Here is a 22572-nt window from a genome sequence, read left to right as displayed (position 1 = left end):
TATGAAGTTATTTCTACTGGTGAAATCAAAGCAGCAAGGACTTGAGTTTTGAAGACACAGGCTAGAATACAAAATTGGTTTCACCATGTAACAGTGTTAATACTATGAAATGTAAAGAGTCCTGTCAAAACCACCAAGAGGTGAAACTGAATGGGCAAAGAATATCGGCAAAGAACCTGAACACACTTTACAGAAGATGAAATAGTTTTCATGAGTTTTCTCAAACTCATGAGAGTATAGATTGACATTAACTGCTGTTGGGTAGTCTGTGGAGAAACAAGCAGGCTTGCACACTGCTTGTCAAAGGAGGAAGGGGTGCAACATAAAAGGACGTATTTTATACACACTAGACCCTTTAACCCAGCAATTCTACCTACAGAAATAAAGCTTCCCCAAGAGTAAGACGTATGTACAAGAATATTTATTGCAACATTAGGTATCTGTAATTGCAAAACACTGGGAACAACTTACAGCTGTTAAAAAACAAGGGCGGTTTGCCCACATACTACCACATCAAAGGTGACTGCAGAGCAGTGTGTGTATAACTCCACTGCTCCAAAACAAACTATGTAGTTTATACAGCTATAGGAAAATAATTGAAGAATACCCACCAAGCCACATATTCACAGTGACTGTCTCAAGGAGATTAAGGAAGGGAGGAGGAGGAGGCCTTTTCCTTTTTTATTGCTTTTTTTGTGTTTTTTTTTGCATTGCTTCAATTTTTACCACAAGTTTATAGTGCTACAATTCAGAAAAAAGGAGGGTGGTGGTAGTGAGGACTCAACCACTAGTAAATGCTACCGTGTCAGGGACAAAAAACACCCTGGAGACAATGAAAGGAATGAAACTGCACCCCCTTCACTGGTGAAACTCTCCTACAGCCTAACGTCTGCTCAGGCTGTGCTCTATTCATGACCCAACCTAGACCACAAGGTTTTTTCCTCGGTCTGTTGACTACTCCCCACTTTTCAAAGGTCCACACTTCAGTGGATCCTTATCACACGGCCACAGTTCTGGCCTCCCAGCTTGCTCTTTGAGTCTCTAAGAGCACGGACCCTACTGACCATCCTGCGCTCCTGGATGTTAGCAGAGGGATGGCACTCCCAAGATGCACAAAGGACCCCCGGGCACCGTGAAGGCTGTGGTAAAGGGAGGGAGAGCTCCAACTCTGAGGACCAGCTCACACTCATCTGCTGTTGTGACATAGGGAAAGCTAATGAATTTGTCTGTGTCTCAGGCTTTCCGTTATTGGAAAAGTATGTGATCCGACTGCACAAGGTATGCAAAAGCGGTTTTTGAAATAACATACCAAGTGAAGATAAGATACCATCACTGCTCTGCTAGGAACTCAGGGTATGCCCCTGGCTGATGACTTACTCACTCACACAAAGGCTGCTTCTGAAACTGCAAAATGGGGACAACAATAGCCGAGACCCTTACAAGGTGTTTTTATTGTTAGAATTATTGGGAAGATTCCTGGAGGAGGAAATGGCAACCCACTCCAGTATTCTTGCCTGAGGAGAATTCTTGCCTGAGAACCCCATGGACAGAGGAGTCTGGTGGGCTACTGTCCATGGGGTCACAAAGAGTTGGACATGACTAAAGCAACTTAGCCACATGTGCCGAGTTCAGTGGCGGGCACAGGGAAGTTCTGAATAAACAGTAGCTATTACTTTATCACCACCACTAACAAGGTTACTTTTTTCCTGAGCATGGGAAGGAATAAGGCTGCATGTAACTTACATCAAGCAGATCTTGGAAATACTTTTTCTTCTCCCATGGCAAAAAGCCCAGGTAACTGTCTGTGTATTGCTGCAGTTTTCTTCCAGGTACCACTTCATTGCCACCAGGGTAACTGTTGGCATTTTCCTCTATTTTTTTCTCTTGTTCTTTCCCTGTGATTACCTTTTCCTGTGTGTCCTTGCTTTCCAGTGGGAAAGTCAGAGATGAAAGCTTTTCTCTTGACACAGTTCTGCCTCCTACTTTAGGAGTCACGGTTATTGCCCTGAATCTCGCTTCCAGGGGTGGAATCTGGCTCTGGGAATGGTTGTTCACTGTCATTGTCACTGCTGGAACAGGCGATGACCCCTGGCGTCTTTCAGATGTTCCTAAGTTGCTTTTGTGAGCGTCTTTTGCCAATGGGGCCTCCAAACCGCCATTTCTTTGCTCTGTCGTTAGAGGGTGATTTACTGTTAACTTTCCATTTTGTGGGTTCATCAGAAAAGACCTCAGCAAGGCTGACTTGGACAGGTTGTATCCTTTCATGGTGATGTCTCCACGTTCTAGTTGCAAATCCAAGTTATTAAGGCTCAACTGGGTCTCTTTTGGAAGGAGTGAAATATTGACCTGTGGAATTTCCACCTCCACTTGGAATCTTCTTGTTGTGTTCACATCATGTCTCTTGACCTTAGGGAAGCGTTTTTCTTCAGGGATATCCTCAAACAAGATTTCCGCCTCTGGAAGAAGTGTTGTGGAGCTCATCGAACTTTGGTAAGCCTTCTGGGTGGTAGAATTCCGTTTGGGCTCCTCCCTCGTGTCAACCTCTACTACTATCTGGATTTTGAACTCCTCATCATTTTTACCTTGAAGTGTGAGATTAAAATGTATTGTGGTTGCGTTCATTCCACTGTGCATTAGGAGGTGGATGGTTTTCCACTTATTGGCGATAGAAGCATGTCGGATTATTGGGTTGTCGCTATATGCACCTTCGATCCCCTTTTTGGCTATTTCTGCAAAGCTGAAATAAGGCAGGCATTCACCTTTTGGAACAACATAGTGAGTCTGGTTTGGGAGAAGAGTTACTTTATACAATTCATGAAAATGATCTAGAGGAAAAAACACAAACATGACTTTAAAAAAAAACTACACATTTTCCCCCTTTTCCTTTAATTCTTAGGGTTTGAGTTTTCACTTTCTAAGAGTGACTTTAAGTGGACTTTAAAATAATCAGAAATTCTACCACAAAAGCTATTGGGCTAGGGTTCTTTTGTACTTTCTGAAGCTATCACTATCACTGACATGGAATGCTGGGGCTGGTTCACTACCAAGGTACGACACGATTCTGGACAGCAAACTCCGATGGTCAACGTCTATAAAAAAAAGAACTTTCTGACCAAAAGGACCTTCGTTAATAATCCAGCAACAAGATCCAGTATTCTACCACGCTTATTTAATCAACCACTGGTCTCTTTCTATTGTTCCCCAATTAAACCTTCCCTGTATATTTTCAACTAAGATAAATCTGCTTAGGTTAAGAAAAAAAAGCAGACTAGAGCAATAACAGGAATAGATGCAGCTTCAGTGTCTATGGCTTTCTAAAGATCTGTGTCCTCTTGTAACTCACAATTCGTTTGGATTTCAGGCTGGGAAAGGGCTACCTAGAGAATAAATAATAAAAGTGACCCAAATCCCCTCTATTTATCAAGGATTGTTATCCCCTTATTCTAAATATGTTTTTATGGCAGTAAATATACCTTGCCCACAGTCGCCAGCATCGAACCCACAGGATAAGACATTGCAGGCTTGATCACAGAACTTATCGGCCAACCAGGAATTTGCACATCCTTGATTACAGTAAGAGACGCCAGTCATTCCAGCACCAAAATGCCAGGGCTGTCCGACTCCGATACTTCCGGTGCCCCCAGCTCCTGCAATATAGCGGCTGGCACCACTGTTACCTGGAGGAGGAGGAGGAGGAGAGGATCCTGTGGTGCTTACAATCTCGGGGAAAAAAAGACAGCTCCTAGTTCTCAATCAAGACTGATGCATGAATTTCTACCAGGAAAGGTTCACCCTGTTCTTCAATAGAAGATTTTATGTAGCTTAAAAAGAGACAACCTGACAGTGAACTGGGTGTGGGATGACCAGGCCTTCGCACTTAGAGCTGTGCAACCTACCAGTACAGGCCTTGGATGTGCTCCCGGGGACACGTGTAGATGTGTCCGGAGAAGCAGATGATTCTGAACACTGTGACTCTGAGGACTGACGAGAGCTCGTCCTAATGCAGGCGCCAACCCCCTGCCCGAGCATCACGGCTCTACGAAAGGCCGAGCTCTCGGGGCTGCACAGGCCCTCTGGCACGGCTGTATTCTCTGCCTGAAGCAGTGTGTATTTTTCAAAAGTGCCTCTGACAGATCTGACTGAAACACAAAGCTTTGTTTCTTCCAACACTCTTCTCTTTCCCACACCTGCTTCCTCACGTGGACTAGGGAGATGACAGTGTCTGCACCTACTCTCTTTTCCTCTGGCGGCTGAGAAATTTAAGTGGATAATGGAGGATGCTTTCTAAGTTTAAATGCTTTATAAACTGAAAGGCAATAAATAAATGTAAAAACTTATTTCCTCGACAAGTCCAAATATAAGTGTACAAGACAGGAAGAAGAAGTGCTAAGGAGATGAGATTATTTATTTCTTCTGTGTCTCTTTAGTCGTTCACTGACCTGGAGCAATCTGCTGACAGCCACTGGCCATGAACTCCTACAAAAACCAGTGAGAGTGAGTGATTCTTGCTCTTGAGCTCACATAATTAAGGGTAGGACTGATTTTCATATTTTTGAGTAATCAAAGGCATTTGCAAGTGCAGGGTCAACATGGGAAAATGCCCCCAACAATGATAACATGAATAAACTAGGTCACGGGTCCAAGAATGATGGCTAATGAAAAAAATTCCAACAACATAGACAGGTTACACCTGAACACATCCTCACCAGAGCAGTCACCACCGTCCCAATCACAGGCCGAATTATTACAAGCCTTGTCACAATAGCCGTCTTTAATCCAGGATCCTGGGCAGCCCTCAGCACAGTTGGGCACAGGCCATGTCAAATACACCTAGGATAAAGCCAGAAAGAAAATAAAGTGGTTTCTGACTTCTGACACTTATTATGATCTTCCTGACCAGGGATCGAACCCAGGTCTCCCACATTGCAGGCAGATGCTTTAACCTCTGAGCCATCTGGGAAGCCCTATTCTTAAGCTAGGATTCCTTTAAAAGAAAAATCAAACAAATGGAGCCTGAAGAAAGGGCCATCCTGTAGTGGCTTCTTGGTCCCGCCCGGCTGACAGGTCTCAGCCGGCACAGTCACTCTTTTCTGTCACTGGAGGAAAGCAGACTCAGCTTACAGGTTTAGTCTCACAAATGGTCTTATAAATAATCTATTGTTAAATAAAGCAGCAATACGCCAGACTTAAATCCACCTACAAAAGTGTGCAGGTAGAAAGTGTGCAAGAAGTCACTGCTTTTCTGTGATGCTGTTGTCAGCTCCTGAGTGGATTCATGTATTGTCTCATCGCAAGGCTGAAAAGGGAAGCAGATGACCTCTCAATGTCCTCACCTCCACACGTGAGGTCGTGATGAATTAATCAGCATAGCATCTTGAGCTGTGAACAACTCTGCTTTCCAAACAGCTGACAGGCTACATGCGTGGTGTGTGCTCAGTTGCTCAGTCGTATCAGACTCTCTGCAACCCCATGGACTGTAGCCCAACAGGCTCCTCTGTCCGTGGAATTTTCCAGGCAAGAATACTGGAGTGGGTTGCCATTTCCTACCCAGGGGATCTTCCCAAGCCAGGGAGCAAACTCTCATCTCTTGCATCTCCTGCATTGGCAGGCAGGTTTTTTACCACTGCGTCACCTGGGAAGCCCTGCCCTGCTATATGGTTGCTTCCTAACATTTCTGAAAACTTTTAAAATCTCTACATCTTTGCACAGTCCAGCTACTTGGAAGGGCTTTCTTCATCTGGTTAACTCTCACTTGCTCTTCCAAGCTCATCTCACTCCCGGGATGGCGATGCCTACACAGCTGACACCTGTAACATCTGTGCTCAGGACCAGTTTTTTCCATCCTGCCCCTCAAAGCCAGAGTGAGACTGGCTGCCTTGTGACACTTCATCCATGGCTTTAAAGCACTACGTTGAGCTAAATTTGTCTTGGGCATTTTGCTGATGTGGTGAGCACAATAGTTTCCCAGTGATTTTGCTTTTCCTACTGTTGCAGTAGCAGAAAACACACAGGGTGGGTTTGGGTGTTGAGAACATAAGGAAGCAAGGTTCCTGCTGCAGGAACTTTTCTCACTCCCTGATCGTTACCTCTCCTGAGCTCAGCACTCAAAACTGCTCATGTGGACAAATCTGAATATGATATATATACCGATTTCCCTATGTCCCATCTACAACTTCTAAGTAACTCCTAGACCAGGAACCTCTTAGCTACTCACCTTCTGACCTTTGGAATGACTGTAGAAATCATCTGGCCAGACATCTTTTCCGAACATGACATCATCATTCAGGTAAATGAACTTCTGGGACAGCCCTTCGATGCGATGGATGTGACTTTCAATAGCAGGTGAACTGAAGGTGGGTAAGTGGCTCAGATTTCGAAAAACATCCTTTTAACAGACACAAAACAAACAAGACAGAAGAAGGGGAATGAGAAGGGAGTTTTGTTTTGTTTTTGGAGAGAAATTAGGGAGGGAGGTGAATGGAAGGATTAAAGGAAGGTGGAAGTGGAGGAGCGGAGAGTTGGGGGATGAAATGAGGGACCAGAAAAAGAAAAGGGAAAGACGGAACAGGAAACTGCAGCCTTGTAACACATGGCAAGTCTCTACCTGGTGCGTGACTATCGTCACTCGGGGATTATCAAGGTTCAGCCAGGATGGAATCTGCCCGTTGGTGACGATGAAAATGTTCCGAACCCACGGTGCGTGCCTCTCGATAGATCGCAGTGAGTACCTCAGCTCTTCATTATCTTCGAAACGGCTGGCAGAGACATCTTCATCTTGCTTAGACTGAGGAAAGCATGGGGCACAGAAAGATAGAAAATACCCCTAAGTCACATTACCCCCCGCCCCGACTGTCCCCTCTGTGCTCAGGGAACTCCAGCAAACTTTCAAAGACTGCATCCAGCTTTTAAACTTAAAAAAAAATGCAAAACACTCAGCATATTTAAAACAACAACATAAAAACAGCATTTCTTTCACACACCTTTTCAAAGAAAAGGTTCTTGGCTCTGAATGTAGGTCATTTCAGTTAGTATTAAGCAATGGCAGTGACTGGGAATCAAGTCACTCCTCCGGAAGCCCTCTTCCTTCTAACAGGTGCGTGTGCGCTCACTCATGTCCAGCTCTCCGCAACCCCATGGACCACAGCCCACCAGGCTCCTCTGGCCGTGGAATTCTCTAGGTAAGAATACTGGAGTGGGTTGTCATTTCCTCTTCCAGGGGATTTCCCAACTCAGGGACTGAACCCACATCTCCTGCATTGGTAGGCAGATTCTTTACCATGAGCCACCTGGGAAGCTGTCTTCTAATACAATGACTTATAAATCTTTAATAATCAAAACCCTGAGTTTGGGTTCTAAAAGAATCTCTGCCTTCCTTACCTGGCTGATGGCACTCAGATCCCATAATAAATATGCAGGACTTATGGTCAGTTCCTTTCCATTGATGGTCATATTCTTCTTCGTCTGCTTATTCAGTTCTTGGAAATCTTTGGGATTATTCAACTTTAGAAGTGCTACACTGGCCTCCGAATACAACTGCAACTATAAAATAATAGGAGAGTTACATGTGGGAAAACTGAACAACAAGACATCTTTAAATTCCCAGTTGATCCTTGATCTTAAATATAAATAATATATATACTACATATTGTGTACTAACCAAACTATGTGCTGTTTACTATACCCATTAAATATATATTGCATAATTTAAAAGATTCAAAGTTTCATATACATATTTGAAACAGCAAGCGAGTATCGTGGAGAGAAAACTTACATGGGCCAGACACATTTCCCAAATGAACGCAACAGACCAGCTATTTAGAAACAAGAGAGTTGGGGGCTGTGACAAATGGGACATCTCAGGCCCCATCTGAAAATGCAGCCATTAATCAATAGGGACAAAGGCAGCCAGATCCCTGGAGAGGCCGGAATCCCTAGTATCACATGAAATCTCCCAGTTTTCAACGGTGGCTCATATAGTTTGGATTGTCATGCATACAAACAAAACACATCTGGTCCCCAGTCTGTGACCTCTGTTCTAGAATACTGCCCATCTGCCTACACTGGGGGAAGTCCTGCCAGGTGATGGCGCTGGAACTGTGGCAGGTGGAGAGCACTTCTGCCGGCAGGTGTCTTGCAGCACTCGTGCCCACACCTAGTCCCCGCAGGGCTGCTTGAAGTGCTTGCTCAGGAAAACCACCTTCAGGGGCAGTGTTTTCAAAGCAACCATAAATCCAAGAGGGAACATCACACACATCAACACATTTTACAAGCACATTTCCCCACCTTGACCAGAGTCCACACCACCCTTGATAAGTTTTTTTGTTGTTGCTTTAATTCTGTATCATACAATTTCCTGTGAAGAGAGGCTTTCAGAACTGAAAAAGCAGGGAGAGGGTTGAAAATCACTCATCTAGGACAGCAACACCCTACTGGTGAACTGGCTTTCCTAATAGGGTCAATTTCTTTCTTAATTTTTAGCCTTCTTAATTTATAAAACAGAGCAAGGGACTTCTCTGGTGGTCCAGTGGCTAAGACCCTACGCTCCCAATGCAGGGGGCCCGAGTTGGATCCCCGGTCAGGGAACTAGATCTCAGGTGCCACAACTAAGGTGCAGCCAAATTTTAAAAAATAAATAAATAACAAAACAGAGAAAGCTTTTGCATCTGCTGCTGCTGCTGCTAAGTCGCTTCAGTCGTGTCCGACTCTGTGCGACCCCATAGACGGCAGCCACCAGGCTCCCCCGCCCCTGGGATTCTCCAGGCAAGAACACTGGAGTGGCTTGCCATTTCCTTCTCCAATGCATGAAAGTGAAAAGTGAAAGTGAAGTCGCTCAATTGTGTCCGACTCTTCGCGACCCCATGGACTGCAGCCCACTAGCCTCCTCCGTCCATGGGATTTTCTAGGCAAGAGGACTGGAGTGGGGTGCCATTACCTTCTCCCTTTTTTGCATATGCTACATGACTATATTTAGGTCATCCTGCAAAGTTTCCTGAGTTTATGTAGGCCAAAAGTAGAGGTCAGAGTTAGAATTTCATTTATAATCTCTGCTCCTTTGTATTATGTAGACACTAACTCTCACTGCAAATTGTGTGTGTGTGTGTGTGTGTGTGTGTGTGTACGCACGCGCTGTCCTCTTTACTGATCGATTTCTCTCACCTAACAGTATCTGGTATACACAAAGCACTCACCGCAGGCCTGTTCATGCCACTGCCACTGTTCTGCCTCACTCTGTAGGAGAGGGATTGGAGGCAGGCCACGCAGGGCAAGGTCCTCAGTCTGTTCTAAGTACCTAACAGCCTCCCTGTCCTCCCCCAGCCCCCCTCCCATAGAGACACTCACAGAACCTCACAGGGCTCCCTGGAGTGCAAAAATCACTATTCTAGGATATATAAACGTAGTACTTTAATATCCTAATTTAAGTTTAAATTTATTGGGAAAGTGAAAATCACTCAGTCCTGTCCAACTCCTTGTGACCCCATGCACTGTATAGTCCATGGAATTCTCCAGGCCAGAATACTGGAGTGGGTAGCCTTTCCCTTCTCCAGGGGATCTTCCCAACCCAGGGATCGAACCCAGGTCTCCTTCATTGCAAGCAGATTCTTTATCAGCTGAGCCACAAGGGAAGCCTAATTATGAAAGTGAAAGTACCCTTTATTAATCTCTTCTACTCAAGCTGCTTTTATTCTAGAAAACTACTTTGAAATTTCACAGGAATTTGTCTAAGAGATGGAAAATTGGAAAAGAGATGAAAACTAAAGAGCTTAAAGGAACGTTTGTATGTATGAAAAAAATTTTCTGTCAACTGTCTTGAGTGGTGTAAAGGGTCCTGTGTTGGCCGCTAGGTGGCACCCTAATCCCAGATGCCTTAATTACTCTTCAGGGAAGACAGGAGGTGGTAAGGAAACCACAGTGTGGTGAGTGCCTCAGGCTGGAGTTCTTAGCTTGGGAATCTGTGGGTCAACTGGTTCCATATATAACTTCTTACTTGAGATTACAAGTCAGTCTTAATTCTTTAAATTACAAGACAGAACAAGTTCTACACCCACCCCCTGCAGACCCATAGCCAGACATGTAACATGACTGAGAAATGAAGTTTTGCTATTTTTTAAGCCACTGGGACTTTAGGATGTTTGTTACAATAACATTATCTAGAATGATGTGACCGATACACCTTTAGATGGTAGTGTGAGGTTAGGGACAAAAATGTGCCAGCTAATGCCACTGAAAAACAAATTAGCTCTTTTTAGTAATTACAGAACTCAAGCAACTAGGTCTTAGTATGTCCTGGTGGTTTTCTAAAACTTGTATCAGTTTCAGAGGTGCCTGTGTTTAATCTACCAGAATGCTCACTTGAGAAACAAAACCACAATAAAGGGTGCCTGAAAATGGTTTTGTTTGCAAAACAAACAAAATTGTATATGCTTTAAAAGGTTCACAAGATGGCTTCAGGGAAAGCACTGGAAAAAGGGGCATTAGTACAAATATTAATACAATTTACTATGACCTTGAACATGTCATGCCTTGAACAGAGGTTTGAGGGGTAAGAGTCCAAGTCAGACAGTAAGCTGTTCCCACCTTGCCCAACTGTCCTTCCTGCAGAAACAAATTATCAGTAACTGATCAGCCTTCGAGGATCACATGTAGCCTCCTTCTCTTTGGAAACTTGTCTCTGATCCATGCAGATCTTTCCTTCTTGTCTCCAAAATGCCAGCTCATCCTTGATAGCTAACCCCATACTATCCTGTTTTGCTACCTGACCACTACATATACAAATATATTGCCTCCAAAACAGCCTGAGGACAAGTGCATGTCCTCCATTTCTGCACGCCCACGCAGCAACCAGCATCACTTAATTCAACCAAAAGTGAGAATGCACTTGACAGCTTGGGGAAGATCTTCTGCCTGCTCTAACATATGTTGAAGTGAACAAAAACAAAACCCAAGAAAACAAATGAAAAATTCACCATGAATGAAAACGTCCAAAAAGAAAATGATTTAGAGAAAGCTGAAAATAAAGACCATGGATATATGCTGCTGCTGCTGCTGCTGCTAAGTCGCTTCAGTCGTGTCTGACTCTGTGCAACCCCAGAGATGGCAGCCCATATATGCTAGTATAAAATAAATTTTTTTTAAAAGACCATGATAACCTGATTTCTCAAAAGTTGAATTCTGTGTCCATCACATAAAAAAAAAATTCTACAGCAAAATTAGAGGGTAATTAATCAGATCACAAAAGGACTCACATCTCAAGGTATTGGGTAAAAAGTTCATTTGGATTTTTCTGTTAAGATGATAGGATTCTTCAGGCAAGAATACTGGAATGGGTAGCCATTCCCTTCTCCTGGGGATCTTCCCCAGCCAGGGGTCAAACCTGGGTCTCCCCCATTGCAGGCAGATTCTCTACCATCTGAGCCCACCAGGGAAGCCCTAAGATGTTATAGAGAAACCCAAACAAAATTTTTGGCCAACCCAGTATCTCAAACTAGAAATTTTTCAATAGAGAAGACTGCTTGATTTGTAAGATTACAGTCCACAGAAGAATTTTCATGAATTCGAAGCTATCACCTTGCAAACAAAACCATTTTCAACTAACTCCCACTTTCCCTGACGGGCGTAAGAAGGGAATCTTACCTTGTTTTTCACTAAACACGATGATGAAGGCCAAGTTGTTGGATGTATAAAATCATGACATCAAAAAACTAAAAGACTCCTTTGAATAATGACTCCACTAAAACGGTTCCCTTTACATCCCAGGACACTGTATATGGCGGGTATCAGAGTCTTGCTTCTTGCTCATTCTCAACAAGGCCCCCTAAATGCCAGGCCCAGAGATGATCACTAGGGTACAAATGGGCAGGCAGTACTTGTCCTGAGATGCTCGCAGCCCGCCCAGGGTCTCTGGGACAGAACTGAGCCCTAGGTGGCTTTGGAGGTCACGAGCCTTAGCAAAAGCCACCTGGAGGGTCCTGGGAAGGCACAGTGGTTCAGCCGTTCAGGTCCTGAACAGGAACCAACGTCTCAGGCCTTCCTCCCACGTGCCATAGGGCACCTCCAATGTATTACCCCAAACTGAGCTTTCAGTTTCCTTCCCCAAATCTTACTTCTCCCATGAAGCTCTGAGTGTGGTTAATGTCAGTATGTCCATCTTCACTGGTTCACATCCACTTCCCCTTTCATTTTTCCTTCTATGTCCTCCAGGAGCTAGTAAGTCACTGGGTCAGGCTGAGGGTTTCTCAGATGGTTCTGGAACCATTCTCATCACTGGCACCTCTGCCAAGGCCCTTGTGGAACCTGAATGTCTTGTTGGGCTGTGGCAGCAGTGGCTGGGCTGGTTTCACTCGGTTATCCTTGGCACAGTCCCTGGCACATAGCAGGTGTTTAATCAGTGCTAAACTGGGAACCCAGTGGTTGGAAACTTCATTCTCAGGGTGCCCGTAATAGAACCAGGAAGTAGGACCCAAGGAAAGACAGTGCCTTGGAGAACCAGGCTTAAATGCTGACACCACCATCTTTCTGTGCTTCCTCTTTCTCATTTTTTCTTGAGCCTCCAAAAATCAGAAGCCAATAGCACTGTGACAATGAGCTGCAATAAATACTGTGTACACCTGACTGGATTCCCCAGGAGGTGCCAGCCTCCACAACAACAGGTCTGGGGAATCCAGATCAACCTCCAGCCGGGTGAATGGCAGAGGAGGGGGTGTCCCCGTGGACAGAGCCTGGGGTTCTACTGCCTAGTTCAAGTCCTGCTCCTCCCTGCCTCTCCTGGCACTCACCACTCCACACTGCCCCAAACCAGCCTACCAAAGAGGTGACCACGACTTGGATCTTTTGGCAGGCCATGCCCACCTAGCAGCAGATTCGCTGGTCAAAAGTACAGACACTAAGTCTACACTGGTACAACTAACAGCTATGGCACCCCACTCCAATACTCTTGCCTGGAAAATCCCATGGATGGAGGAGCCTGGTGGGCTGCAATCCATGGGGTCACAAAGAGTCGGACACAATTGAGCAACTTCACTTTCACTTTTCACTTTCCTGCACTGGAGAAGAAAATGGCAACCCACTCCAGTGTTCTTGCCTGGAGAATCCCAGGGACGGTGGAGCCTGGTGGGCTGCCGTCCATGGGGCTGTACAGAGTGGGACACGACTGAAGCGACTTAGCAGCAGCAGCAGCAGGAAGCCAAGAAGCCGAATAAATGCTGATCTATGGTTTTATCTGCCCAAATCAATACTAAAAATAATTCAGGGGAAGGAGGAATATATTTATTTTAAGAAAAAACTACAGATTAAGAAATAATTCAAAAAAAAAAGAAATAATTCAACCCTCATTGGGCTGGGCATTACCGTATTTCCAGGTACCAGAAAGAAAATTATGGGGGATAATATGAAGAAAAGACAGAAATGTCATTCATATTACCAAGGTATTTACAAAGGTAATACAAAGTACCTTAAAACAGTGAAACACTTAAGGGGAAAGGAAAGAAAGGGAACTTGGACAGGCAGATAGAAAACAGACTAGACGTAAACTCAATAACCCCATAGTCACAGCTCTCCCCACCACCACCTCCACCTCCATCCCTTCACCTCCCATTGTTAAATGGCATCAACAGGAGACAGAAGGAAGAAGCAGGAAGCTAAAAACTGGCAGAATTTAGAGAACATTTCTTTGTAAAGTCAGGAAGAGTGGAGCCTAGCAAATTCTGAACCAAGACCTGTATGCCCTTCCATGCTGAGGGAGGAAGCATTCATACTGTACAACCCAGGCTACTGCTGACAGAACAGCAGGCATCCTGACAGAAGGTCGAAAGGACGGTACACCCACACAAACTGTGCCCTACATCAATCAGACACATGGCTCTAAGGACAAGAAGGGTTAACACATGTCACAGCCTCCAAGGTCAACTCGAACGGATGGGCTCGGTGTTCAAGTGTGAAGAGTTAACATGTATAAATGCTATATACGTTTGTGGCTCAGCTAGCTATTAAGGAATGAAGGGCTCAAATTTCCAAGTATCTGCAGCATTCCCCTATGTGAGTGGAAGCTCCAGGTTGGGGACTAGTGTACGTACAAACACGTGCTGGACCTCCCCCACCACCTCCTTCCACGCTCACACTGCCACCAGGACTTCTGTCCACTACTACATTCTTAGCAGCTGTAACAGCACCTGACCCACACAGACGCTCCTTTGTTAAACAAATGAATCCTTATTCTGCCTGGGAAACCTACAATCCAAGTCAGACTCCTAAAATTTGGAATTAAGAGTAAAAAGAGTAAAATTAAGAGTAAAAAAACTCCAGAATCTTCTACAAATAAAAAGCTGTCTTCACGACAGCATATGTGACAGAATGGAGAACCTCTTTGCTTCATTTGGGTTTTTTGGTTTATTTTTTGGCCATGCCACTGGGTTTATCGAATCTTAGTTCCCCAACCAGGGATTGAACCTGCACCCTCAACAGTAAAAGCAGAGTCCTAACCACTGGACCACCAGGGAATTCCCCCTCTCTGCTTCTTGTTGTCAGCTATACTATTAATATAACGGAAGGGGCTGCCAAGAAGAGGCATTCGTTAAACGGGATGTGCTATACTAGTTGCTCTATTTTCTAAGCTCTTACCAGTTTTATTTTAGAAGAAAGATTTTCTGGCAGTTTTGCTTTTAGTTGATTTGTTTCCTTGAATGTCGGTGGAAATCCACTCAGGAAAGCCAAATCTTGCATTAGCACTAGCCCAGGGACTTCCTTATCTGTTGTCTAAAATAAGAACAGGAAAAACACAGCTCACTTTCCACATCATAAGGCTGGTGAAAACTTACAGCTGAGAAAACTAGGAAAGATCTATTACTGCATCACACAAACTTCAAAACAATAATGGTATGATTATTTAAATCAATACTAGTACTGGAAAGCTAGGCTTAGAGGAAAAGTAAACATTAAAAAGCCTCTCAAAGTAAAACAGCTTGATTTCTCACACTTTTATTCTAATGGATTGCAAAAACACAGCTAATTTGAAGTAACATACCAAATAGCCCCTCCAAACTGTCTGTCTGCTGTTTCCTTTAAACATTCCAGCCTGGGCATCTTCAACTACAACAGAGAATACAATAAACAAGCATGATTTTAGTGAATACTTAACCATGATGTCTGGCAGGACACTGTACAAGGCATTTTGAGGGCTGCCAAATTCTCCAGTGGCCACGTATGGATGTGGGAGTTGGACCATAAAGAAAGCTGAGCGCCCAAGAATTGATGCTTTTGAACTGTGGTGCTGGAGAAGACTCTTGAGAGTCCCTTGGACTGCAAAGAAATCCAACCAGTCCATCCTAAAGGAGATCAATCCTGAATATTCATTGGAAGGACCTGATGTGAAGAGCTGACTCATTTGAAAAGACCCTGATGCTGGGAAAGATTGAGGGCAGAGGAGAAGGGGCTGACAGAGGATGAGATGATTGGATGGCATCACCGACTCGATGGACATGAGTTTGAGTAGCCTCCAGGAGTTGGTGATGGACAGGGAAGTGTGCTGAAGTCCATGGGGTTACAAAGAGTTGGACGCGACTGAACTGAAACCAGTATAACACATGGTCTCAAAGAAAAGGTAGTTGGGGGAGACAAAATTAACCCATCCAATAAAAGGGGAGCTACTGTAACCCACTGTAATTCTGCAGTACTGAAGGAGAGGCTCCTGTGTGCAGAGGAAACAGAAATGAAAGATTGACAGGAATCACAGAGGTAGGACCAAACATCAAACATCGACAAGTTTCATTTAAAAAATAAAATTGATTGACCAGAGTAAAACATTTGGGAGTGGTGGGTACAAGGAAAAGAGGGCAACCAGAAGGGGCCCTTGAAAGCCAAGCCAGTGGCATTATTGATAGATGGATGGTGGAGAGCCACTGTAGGTCCTGGGGATTCCCCCAGAGTCACAGTGAACTCCTGTGATTTATCAGGTAATGTGATTAGAGCAAATTAAGTTGGGGGTAGGGAGGATGATAGGAGAAGGCAATGGCACCCCACTCCAGTACTCTTGCCTGGAAAATCCCATGGACTGAGGAGCCTGGAGGGCTGCAGTCCCTGGGGTCGCTAAGAGTTGGACACGACTGAGAGACTTCACTTTCACTTTTCACTTTCACGCATTGGAGAAGGAAATGGCAACCCACTCCAGTGTTCTTGCTTGGAGGGTCCCAGGGACGGGGGAGCCTGGTGGGCTGCCGTCTATGGGGTCGCACAGAGTCGGACACGACTGAAGCGACGCAGCAGGGAGGGTGACAGGCCTCCCAGGTGGTGCAGTGGTAAAGAATCGCCTGCTAACATAGGAGACCTGGGTTCAATCCCTGGGTCGGGACAATCCCCTGGACTAGGAAATGGCAACCCATTTCAGTATTCTTGCCTTGGAAATCCCCCGGACAGAGGAGCCTGGCAGGCTACAGTCCGTGAGGTCGCCAAGAGTCATACATGACTGAGCAACTAAGCATGCACAAGCAAGGAAAGTGATGATGCGTGCCTACCAGGAGACAGGTGTCAAGTGATGGGGACAAATGAAATCAGCAAACTTGCTGACATTTGGGGAGCTTAGAAAACAGGAGAGATCAGAAGGCTGTAATTCTCATTCTCAAAACAGACACAGAAAGCAGGGTCTACAGATTATACCCTGCAAGATGGATGTCAACCCTGGGGAAGAGTCTCAAATGTACCATAAAAATATAGTTGGTGAGTACTGGAGAAAGTCTTCACAATATACTGTTTATCTTTAATGGAAGCACTGAGTGCTAACAGCATGAGTTCATTATGGATAAATTTATCAGATATACATCTCACTCTGTCCCCATCTGTCTCTCCCCGTTGATAAGGTGGATTCTATACTGGTAGATCATTTCATGGCAAACACACAGAGGAAAAGTGGAAACAGTGACAGATTTTATTTTCTTTGGCTCCAAAATCACTGCGGATGGTGACTGCAGCCATGAAATTAAAAGACGCTTGCTCTTTGGAAGGAAAGCTATGACAAATCTAGACAGCGTATTAAAAAGTAGAGATATCACTTTGCTGACAAAGGTCCATATAGTTAAAGCTATGGTTTTTCCAGTAGTCATGTATGGATGTGAGCATTGAATCATAAAAAAGGTTGACCACCACGGAATTGATGCTTTCAAATTGTGGTGCTGGAGAAGACTCTTGAGAGTCCCTTGGACTGCAAGGAGATAAAACCAGTCAATCCTAAAAGAAATCAACCCTAAATATTCACGGGAAGGACTCATACTGAAGCTGAAGCGCTAATGCTTTGGCCACATGATGCAAAGAGCCGACTCATTGGAAAAGACCCTGATGCTGGGAAAGACTGAAGGCAGGAGGAGAAGAGGGTGACAGAGGATGAGATGGTTGGCTGGCATCACTGACTCGATGGACACGAGTTCAAGAAACCTCCGGGAGTTGATGACGGACAGGGAAGCCTGGCGTGCTGCAGTCCACGGGGTCACAAAGAGTCAAAACACGACTTAGCAACTGAACAACAATACTGGTCAATCAGACAATTAGAAGAGTTGCACAATATGTATTTGTTCATAATCTCAGGAAGGCAGCTAAACACCACCTCATGTCATCTTTATGGGTCTAACAGAGACTAGATCTCAAGTTAGGCACGTTATAACCAATTCTGACCAGAAAGTATAAAATTATAAAAGCTACAGTCAACCCAGAGAGGGGTTTTGGAGGTCTGCTATAGGTTCTGTCTTATTCAACAATCCATCAAGGTTTTGGAAGATACAGAAGTGATGCTTGTGAAATGTGTGGGCTTACAGGAAGCCAACAGAAAAGCTGTTACCTTGGTAACAGACCAAGGGTTCTCCAAAGTCCTTGACTGTTTAGAGCCATCAGTCAAATCTAGCAAAATAAAGTCTCCTACAAGTAAAGGTAAGATCTTTAACTGGGCAACAAAACAAAACCAAGTATAAGTTAAAAGGAATCTTTGAATAAAAATCAAAATAAAAAAAATTAAATAAAATGGGTATTTGAGTTAGTAAATATAAGTTTTTAAAAAAGACTTAGAGGAGTTTTAGTCGACAGTGAGTTCAGGATGAGTCGGTAATGCTAAGGCCATACTGAATTTCCTCCTAATGCTGTGCTTCTAAGCAGGAGAGGGCTTAGAATAAGCAGGGTGATATTCCCCAACACCAACCCATCAGGAAACCCTATTGAGTTGGCCTTCAAATTGTCCAGACTCTAACCACTTCTCACCACCACACTAATCCAAGCCCCTTTCCTTCTTACCTCAATTATTACAACCTTTGCCCCTCCTCAGTCTATTCCCACTATAGCAGCCAGACTGATTCTTCTGGAACATAAGTCAGATCACAAAACCCTTCAATGATTGATTCCTCAACACACACTGATTTAAAAGCAAAAGCCTGTCATGGCTAACCTCAGCCTGTACCATTTGGTACCTGTTACTTCTCTGGGCTCATCTCTTGCTCTCTCCTCCTTGTTCACTCTATCCTAGCCACACTGGCCTCCCTGCTCTTCTTCGAACATGTCAGACAGACTCCTGCCTTAGGGGCTTTCCACTGGCTATTCCACTTACCTTGTATATAGGGAATATATGGAGAAGCACTGCTTGCCCACATACTCATGTGGCAGGCTCTCTCACCTCCTTCAAATTTTCATTAAAAATCACCTTCTCGGGGAGTCTGCCCTACCCTCCTCCCCCAATTTCCCCTGTTCTATTTTTCTCTACAGCATTCATCTACAAACTATAGGATTTAACCTGTATGCTGTATCAGTTGTCTGATCCCTGTGCCAAGATGTAAATTTGATGAGGGCAGAGATTTCTGTCCATCTGTTCACTTCTGCATCTGGCATATAGTATGCACTTGATAAACAGTGAAGAAACAGTCCCTGTCTCTTTGAAGACTGAACCACACTGGAATAATGTTCAACTCCAGCTGAAACACTTTAAAGGTAATAGAAACTAAAGTTCCTTCTGAGAGGAGCAAACTAGGGTGCAGTCAAGTACCTAAGAGACAGCTAAAGGAAGAAGAGGAAATGTTACACAGGACAGGGATTAGCTCCATAGGATCCCAAGGGTACAAACTGAACCAGTGTGAGAAAGCTATAAGGAAGCACTTTGTAGTTCCTCATAAAAATCAATGTAGTCCAGAGGCAGAATCAGTTGTCACCGGAGGAAATTCATTTCCTAAACATCAAAGGAGATAAGCTTGACTGGAAAACCCATTTTGCTGAGGAGATGCGGGTCTTGGCTGCAGGGCTGGACTGTGTGACTGCTGAAGTCCTGTCCAATCGGCAGTCAAGGATACAACAGAAGTGGTAGGGTGATCAGGAGAGGGCAGAAATGACACATTTCAGAAGGAAAAAAAAAAACCAGATCTCAATGATTAACTGGAAAGAGGTTAAATAAGATTATCTTTAAAATGCCAAACATGGCTACAATTTCTTAATCTAGATCAGGGTTTGGCAGTCCATGGTCCAAAATCTAGCCACTACTGGATTCAGCATGGCCCCAATCTAAAAACAACGTTAACATTTTTAAACGGCTGAATGTTTATACAAATACCTACATGATATCTGGCATTTTGCCTCTTAGCCCACAAAGCCTAAACTATTTACTACCTGGTCCTTTACAAAACAATTCTGCTATCCGTGATCTAGATACTTTAGCATGATAAAAGAGTGAGTTTGTGGCCTACTAAAAATGGAAGCTACATGAAGGTAGGAATGTGCCCTTTTTTCCTCTGCTGTTTGCCTAAAACAACAACCAAGTCAGAGCAGTGGCTCAACAAATATTTACTAAATGAGTCAATGTGATAAGCAGGACAGTCAAATAAAAACCCAAGTGGAAATTAAAAACCAGTGTTTAAGAGACTATTACTTACTACGAATCTTACCTATATCACACTTTACAATCCTTTTTTTCTGGCCACGTGTGGGACCTGAGTTCCCTGACCAGTGATCAAACCCACACCCCCTGCATTGGAAGTGTGGAGTCTTAACCACTGGACTGCCAGGGAAACCCCAAACTTTACAATCTTTTACATCTTTGACACATCATAAAATGAGTAGAGGAAAACCCAAGATTCTCTCCATAGACTTTATAACTGAGTTATAATTGCTAACATAATATCATTCCTTTTTCTCTTCCGGTGAAGTGTTATCAGAGTAAATTGCCAATATCCACTGGATCATTGAAAAAGCAAGCAAGGTACAAAAAAAAATCTACTTCTGCTTTATTGACTACTCCAAAGCCTTTAACTGTGTGGATCACAACAAATTGTGGAAAATTCTTAAAGAGATGGGAATACCAGATCACCTGACCTGCCTCCTGAGAAATCTGTATGCGGGTCAAGAAGCAACAGTTAGAACTGGATATGGAACAACAGACCAGTTCCAAATTGGGAAAGGAGTATGTCAAGGTTGCAAACTGTCACCCTGTAGTACATCATGTGAAATACCGGGCTGGATGAAGCACAAGCTAGAATCAAGATTGCCGGGAGAAATATCAATAACCTCAGGTATGCAGATGACACCACCCTTATGGCAGAAAACAAAGAACTAAAGAGACTCTTGATAAAAGTGAAAGAGGAGAGTGAAAAAGTTGGCTTAAAACTCAATGTTAGGAAAACTAAGATTATGGCATCCAGTCCAATCACTTCATGGCAAACAAATGGGGAGAAAATAGAAACAGTGAGAGACTGTATTTTTTTTTTAGCTCCAAAATCACTGCAGGTGGTGACTGCAGCCATGAAATTAAAAGACACTTGTTCATTGGAAGGAAAGCCATGATCAACCTAGACAGCATATTTAAAAGCAGAGACATTACTTTGCCAACAAAGGTCTGTCTAGTCAAAGCTATGGTTTTTCCAGTAGTCATGTATGGATGTGAGAGTTAGACTATAAAAAAAGCTGTGTGCTCAAGAATTGATGCTTTTGAACTGTGGTGCTGGAGAAGACTCTTAAGAGTCCCTTGGACTGCAAGGAGATCCAACCAGTCTATCCTAAAGGAAATCAGTCCTGAATATTCACTAGAAGGACTGATGCTGAAGCTGAAACTCCAATACTTTGGCCACCTGATGTGAAGAACTGACTCATTGGAAAAGACCCTGATGCTGGGAAAGACTGAAGGCAGGAGAAGGGGCTGACAGAGGATGAGATGGTTGAATGGCATCACTGACTTGATGGACATGAGTTTGAGTATGCTCTGGGAGTTGGTGATGGACAGGGAAGCCTGGGGTGCTACAGTCCATGGGGTCACAAAGAGTTAGACATAACTGAACTGAACTGAAAGCTAAACTCAGCCAAACAATAAATCATATAACTTGTTAAATTTGTCAAAAATTATCCTTTTAATTTCCCTATATATTTAAAAATATAGCATAAATTTAAAAAGTAAGTTTCTGTACAAAATAGTTCAGAAACAGGTTGGTAATGTGAAGGGGGAGATGTCTGCACTTGGACCTTTCAAATCACAAATAATAAGTCCCAGGAAATGAGCACTATGTTAGACACTGTTCAGTACACAAACTGGTGAGGAGGTTTCTGCTCTGAAGAAATTAGATGAGAACCCCATAAACTCCTATGCAGTCAAAAACTAAGTTGTGAGTTAGATTACAAGTACTACTGGGATACAGAAAAATAAAATCATTGTGAATGTACTAGTCCAGGATCCTCATGGAGACAGAACTGGAGATGGGGCTGGAAAGAACAGGAGATGGCGGGAATTCCCTGGTGGTCCAGTGGTTAGGACTCTGTGCTTTCAGTGCCGAGGGCCAGGGTTCGATCCCTGGTCAGGGAACTAAGATCCCACAAGCCATATGGCACAGCCAAACATACACACACACACACACACACACACACACGAAGAACAGGAGATGGGCTGGGAGAGGAAGAAGAATGGGACAGGCAACCCCGTATCTGTGTGTGAAGACACTGACAGTTGTGAGGAGATGCAAGGAGGGCTGCGAAGCAAGGGATGACGGGCAGGACCAAGGCAATTAAACCTTGATCTGGATCACCAGCAAGAGGGTTTGTATCCATGTGAAAAACAAATACATACTACTATTATTCTCTCCAAAGAGAGAGCAACTATAAACAGATTGGAAAATGCTGATTTTATCAGTTATGTGCTGGACAGATCTGAGAAGAACTTTAGAGGCACACAGAGCAGACCAGACTCTATTACTGGAACTGAGTGAAGAAATTTGGTTGGGTGTAGAGGAAATCTGATTAAGTATGAAAGATAAGATCCTTGCAAAAAAAAGCAGTTCATAGGATGCGGCTGATTACTGATTAGAGTAAGAACAGGTCAAAGATAGTTCCAAAGATTTAAGCTGGGAGGTACAACCTTGAAAGAATGAGAACTTAAGAACAGAACTGTAAAAGGAATAAGACAGTTTTCATCTTACACAAGTGAAAGCAGAGGTTCCAGGGAGAGTGGCTCAGTGCCAAGGAAGGAGACAAGAGGAAGGATTACTGAAGGAGACACAGGCGTGGGGCTCAGCAGCTCAGTGGCCAGATGGGAGGACGGGATCTCTAAGGATGTGGGTGCAGGTTTTATGGAAGAATTACAGA

The 22572-nt window shown here is 44.0% G+C and overlaps 1 protein-coding gene across 3 annotated transcripts in view; it reads right to left on the bottom strand.

Moving 5' to 3' along the window:
- GNPTAB (N-acetylglucosamine-1-phosphate transferase subunits alpha and beta) overlaps positions 1-22572 on the bottom strand; it is an 83848-nt gene that overhangs the window by 16599 nt on the left and 44677 nt on the right. For 2 of the 3 annotated variants that reach the window (XM_027541979.1, XM_027541980.1), the window contains exons 6-13: positions 15017-15081; positions 14614-14748; positions 7378-7539; positions 6605-6784; positions 6215-6385; positions 4707-4830; positions 3474-3677; positions 1744-2825 (exon numbers count right to left, since the gene is read on the bottom strand). In XM_027541979.1, the coding sequence (XP_027397780.1) occupies positions 1744-2825; positions 3474-3677; positions 4707-4830; positions 6215-6385; positions 6605-6784; positions 7378-7539; positions 14614-14748; positions 15017-15081 (2123 nt within the window). The remainder of the gene's footprint in view (positions 1-1743; positions 2826-3473; positions 3678-4706; positions 4831-6214; positions 6386-6604; positions 6785-7377; positions 7540-14613; positions 14749-15016; positions 15082-22572) is intronic. The other variant, XM_027541981.1, reaches the window with a different exon arrangement.

Source organism: Bos indicus x Bos taurus, chromosome 5, assembly GCF_003369695.1.
Source record: "Bos indicus x Bos taurus breed Angus x Brahman F1 hybrid chromosome 5, Bos_hybrid_MaternalHap_v2.0, whole genome shotgun sequence".
In the NCBI taxonomy this organism is placed as follows: domain Eukaryota; kingdom Metazoa; phylum Chordata; class Mammalia; order Artiodactyla; family Bovidae; genus Bos; species Bos indicus x Bos taurus.
The sequence above is the reverse complement of the archived record's forward strand: the minus strand, read 5'-3'. Positions and strand labels throughout refer to the sequence as shown.